Source organism: Chaetura pelagica, unplaced genomic scaffold (assembly GCF_000747805.2).
Source record: "Chaetura pelagica isolate M959 unplaced genomic scaffold, ChaPel_1.0 scaffold962, whole genome shotgun sequence".
NCBI lineage: Eukaryota > Metazoa > Chordata > Aves > Apodiformes > Apodidae > Chaetura > Chaetura pelagica.
In genome coordinates, this window is record NW_009952479.1 from 336702 (window position 1) to 341065 (window position 4364).

Genomic DNA, 4364 nt, shown 5'->3' on the forward strand with positions numbered 1-4364 from the left:
TGCAGGCTGTCCCCTGCCATCAGGGTTACAGACAAGAGCTGGCAGACACCACCCCAGCATACCCACGACCTCCTTCCCCATGGCTGCCATGTGCTACTTTCCCTTTCTCCATTTAGGTCCCTCACTTTGTTCCAGACACACCAGCTGCCCGGGCAGACCTGGCAGCCCAGTACACAACCATTGGGCGCATGGACCAAGGTAGGAGCCACAGGGGCCAGGCTGGTGCTGGTGAGCCCTGCAGTCCCTCCCATCCCTCCTCAGCTCTGCCCCTCCATCCGCAGGGATCGGGCTGGTCCTGGAGGAGCTGCAGCGTGCTGGCTTCCACAACAGCACCCTGGTCATCTACACCTCTGACAATGGCATCCCCTTCCCCAGTGGCAGAACCAATCTCTACCGGTCGGGCACTGCCGAGCCCCTGCTGGTCTCCTCCCCAGAGCACACCACACGCTGGGGACAGGTCAGCCAGGCCTTCACCACCCTGCTGGGTAAGAGCCTGTACCCCCTGGGAGGAAGAGGCATCAGCTGGTCCCCACCTGCCCTGTGCCAAATCCCAGGGTCCTCTCCCAGAGGACATCCTGCAACCCTTGGTATTGGCATGGATGGCCCTGGGAAGGGAGAGGAGGGACAATGGAGCAGTGTGGTCTCCTGCATGGATGGACATCATCCTGGGGCTCAGCTCTGCCGCTCATCCCAGGACCACCCATGGCAGCAGACCCCAGGGGCCTTTCTGCCCCCACAGAGGCTGAGTTCCCTCCCACGATTGCCAGCCCCTCCTTTCACCGTTCTCTTCCCTCTCTAGATCTGACACCAACCATTCTGGACTGGTTCTCCATCCCATACCCTCATTACAGCATCTTTGGCAAAAAGCGGGTGCAGCTCACAGGGAGGTCCCTGCTGCCAGTGCTGGAGTCAGAGCAGCCCTGGGCCACTGCTTTCAGCAGCCAGAGCCACCACGAGGTGACCATGTACTACCCCATGCGAGCCATCCAGCACCAGCAGTTCCGCCTCATTCACAACCTCAACTACAAGATGCCCTTTCCCATCGACCAGGACTTTTATGTCTCACCCACTTTCCAAGACCTGCTTAACCGCACCAGGGCCGGGCAGCCAACCCACTGGAACAAGACCCTGCACCAGTACTACTACAGGGACCGCTGGGAGCTCTTTGACTGCAGCTGTGACCCCAGCGAGAGCCAGAACCTGGCCCCCGACCCCCGCTACGCCGCCGTCTTCCAGCTGCTCCGCTCCCAGCTCCTGAAGTGGCAGTGGGACACGGGTGACCCCTGGGTCTGTGCCCCTGACGCTGTCCTGGAGGAGAAACTGAGCCCCCAGTGCCAGCCACTGCACAATGAGCTGTGAGCCCCAACTCTGTCCCCCCCTGCCCTGGGACATGCCTGTCAGACATGAGGGGGTTGGAGCCGGGTGGCAGCTGGGCCAGCCTCAAATCCCTGAGTGACACCCCAAGGCTCTGCTCTCCCTGTCACAAACACTGCCTGGCCCTGATACATTCAGGGATCCTTGTGCCTTTATTTTCAGCCAGAAGGGCCATAGGGCCAAGCTGCTCCTCAATAAAGTCCCTGGAGGAGAGGCCTCTGTTTCTCCCTAGAGCTGAGCACATCCCTGCCAGCTCCTGGCACCCAGGGGAAGAGGCTGAGCCAGGGCCCAGCAGCACGTTTCAGGACAGGCAGTGGAGAGGAGCATAGACACAACCTGCTCCCAGCAAACAATGACTTTATTCACAGCACTGTTTCCTCGCCCCCTGCATGGATCCCCCCAAAAAAACACAGCCAGGGACTCCCAGCAGTCCCTCCACAGGTTACTGGTCTGGCACATTGACAGATTTGCTGTCTTTCAAGGCACTTGGGTCTTTTTTTCCCTGTTTTGGAGGGGATTCCCCATCCCCAGAGGTTGTGCAAGCCACCCCAGTGCAAGTCCACTGCTCACATCTCCAAGTAACTCACATTAGCATGAAGGGAAGCTGAAGCCCAGGAGCGCCACTGGGTGGAAAGAGCAGCAGCAGCTCCAGTTTTACAAGGGATGGGATGGGATGAATTTGGCCCTAGAGCCAGGGGAGCAGCATCACCTCTCCCTGCCGAGCAGCAGGTTTGGCGTGGGCTCAAGACCAAGTGATCACAAACTGCTCCCACATTGGCAGTGACAGGGGAACTCTCAGCACCTGGGGGGAGAGAAGGAAGGGTCAGCACTGCCAGAATGGCAGATGGAGCCAGAGGGGTGTCCTGCTCCCCTGGGGTGCATGCAGAGCCACAGCCTGGCACAGCCCCACTCCTGCAGATCCCTCTGGAAAGGGTACCCATGGCAGACAGCCCTAGGAGCAGAGCTGTGCCACGGCTCCTTTAGCTCCACCTCCATCACCACACATCCTTTCCATCCTCCATCTCTCCATCCTCACCCCCTTGCACAGCCTACCCTGCCCCAGCCCCAGGGCAGGAACACAGCCTGTGCTGGGCAGCCCTTTATGCTCCTTGGTGCCAGCAAAGCAGGCACTGTGCCACTGCTGGGGCCAAACCCTGCCAGCCCCTCGGCTGGGCCCCAGGTTCCTTCTAGCAGCTCCCCTCCTACCATCACTCCCTCCCACAGGGGGACTAAGCACTCACCTGGGTGTCGCTGCGGTAAGAGAAGTCACCCACAATGGCACCGTTGGCCATGACTTGCTGAGGAGGGCTGGTGACACCCAGCACAGTCACAGCCTCCAGCAGGACCCCGTCGAGGTGGGCGCTCGCCCGCAGGAGCTGGCTGAGCACGGCGCCCTGCAGGGACAGGGGGGCTGTCACCCCATGCTCCCAGGTCCCACACACGCCCAGGGCTTCCCCATATGCCCTGCCCAATGCACTGCCCAGCTGCTCAGTCTGGCACTTTGGGCACGACACAGCTTGGCTGCACCAGGGCACGGTGCTGCCCGTGACCGTGGGGGCACCAGGGCCACCAGGAGCTGTGCGTGGCAGTGAACCCCCATGCCTGGATGCTCCCCTCCAGCAGCCCCCCCATCGCTCACCGGTGTGGCCAGGAAGAGGAGCTCAGTGTAGTCCCCCTTCTCAAAGGTCTGCCAGCTCTCCCCATCATCCCAGAACAGGTCTCCCCTGGCGAAGCCATCAGGTGTCAGTGCCACCACCAAGGCCATGCCCTTCTTGCGGGACTCGACAGTGCTGAACGCAGGCTCCTGGGGAGCAGGGTCAGGCACAGCTCCAGGTGCTGCCAGGACCCCCAGCCCAGCCAGACACCCCAGGCTCACTGGTGACCGTGTTGCCACTCTCTGCTCTGTCCTGCCCCACACATGGGCAGGGGCTGCCAGGTAGGTCATCACAGTGTCACTGTAGCACAGAAGAGACTCACCTGCAGGGGCAAAATGTGCCCAGCACGGACATGGACGTTAATGGTGTCCAGGGGAGCTGGCAAGAGGATCCACTGCCCTTTGCTGTGGATGGTGGAGTCCTAAAGCACAACAAATAAAGGAAAGAGCAGACGTAGGGTGCAGAGTGCCCAAGGGGGTCCCAGCCCAGCACTTCAGCCCTTGAATGGCTGTGAGCGAAGGCAGGTGAGGCACGAGGGCTGAGCACAGCCCTGGGGGGTCAGTACCAGTGGTGGGGTGCAGGGACACACACTCGGCCCCACCATGAAGCCCTTGCACAGCCCCCTGAGAGCCCCACCATGCAGTGGGAGAGCACCCACCCCCATGAGGCTGTACCACGTCCCTGCTGGGAAGTAGCCCATGACTTTGGTCTTTCCTGCCTCCAGCACAGGAGTGATGAGCAGCCCCCCACCCCACAGGAGCTGGCGGTCCACGGTCCAGGTGTTGGGGTCCTTGGGGAACCTGGGGAGGGAAGCAGGGGGCAGTGGTGGCAAGGGTGAGCTCAGAGCCCACTCAGCCAGGACCGGAGCATCCCCCCAGCTCTTCCCGGGGCTCCCCACAGTGCCTGGCAGACCCTGCACCCACCTCCCACTGAGCCCGGGGAGACCAGCACCCAGCAGCCCCAGTTTGGCCAGCACTCACTCAAGGAAGAGAGGCCGGGCCACTGTCTCCCCAGCAGAGTGAGCCCGGTGGAAGAGGGTGTAGAGGAAGGGCAGGAGGGAGTAGCGGAGGCGGAGGGCGTCCCTCATGGCGGCCTGGGCAGCTGGGCTGAAGGCGTACGGCTCCTGTGGCTGCAGGGGACAGGCCAGAGGGGGACACTTTGACTGTGAGGGGAGGAACCACGGGCACCTTTGGGAGGGATGCGGGATGGACTCCCGGCATGAGCCCAGCACCCACGGCGCAGGCAGGGCAGTGCGAGGATCCCCGCTCCTGCCCTGCCCACCCACCCCTCCCACCCACAGGGCGCGGGGCCCGGGGCTCACCCGGGGAACGTGGT

General features: G+C 62.4%; 2 protein-coding genes across 2 annotated transcripts in view; one reads left to right on the forward strand and one right to left on the reverse strand.

Annotated features, from left to right (window-relative positions):
* Nucleotides 1-1359, forward strand: part of SGSH (N-sulfoglucosamine sulfohydrolase) — a 5163-nt gene extending 3804 nt beyond the window's left edge. Inside the window, exons 6-8 of the mRNA XM_010008663.1 lie at nucleotides 117-198; nucleotides 282-485; nucleotides 800-1359. Coding sequence (XP_010006965.1) covers nucleotides 117-198; nucleotides 282-485; nucleotides 800-1359 — 846 coding nt within the window. The remainder of the gene's footprint in view (nucleotides 1-116; nucleotides 199-281; nucleotides 486-799) is intronic.
* Nucleotides 1360-2116: 757 nt separating this feature from the next.
* Nucleotides 2117-4364, reverse strand: part of GAA (glucosidase, alpha; acid) — a 6239-nt gene continuing 3991 nt past the window's right edge. Inside the window, exons 12-17 of the mRNA XM_010008664.1 lie at nucleotides 4010-4158; nucleotides 3688-3829; nucleotides 3352-3450; nucleotides 3014-3178; nucleotides 2616-2768; nucleotides 2117-2176 (exon numbers count right to left, since the gene is read on the reverse strand). Of these exons, the coding sequence (XP_010006966.1) occupies nucleotides 2117-2176; nucleotides 2616-2768; nucleotides 3014-3178; nucleotides 3352-3450; nucleotides 3688-3829; nucleotides 4010-4158 (768 nt within the window). The remainder of the gene's footprint in view (nucleotides 2177-2615; nucleotides 2769-3013; nucleotides 3179-3351; nucleotides 3451-3687; nucleotides 3830-4009; nucleotides 4159-4364) is intronic.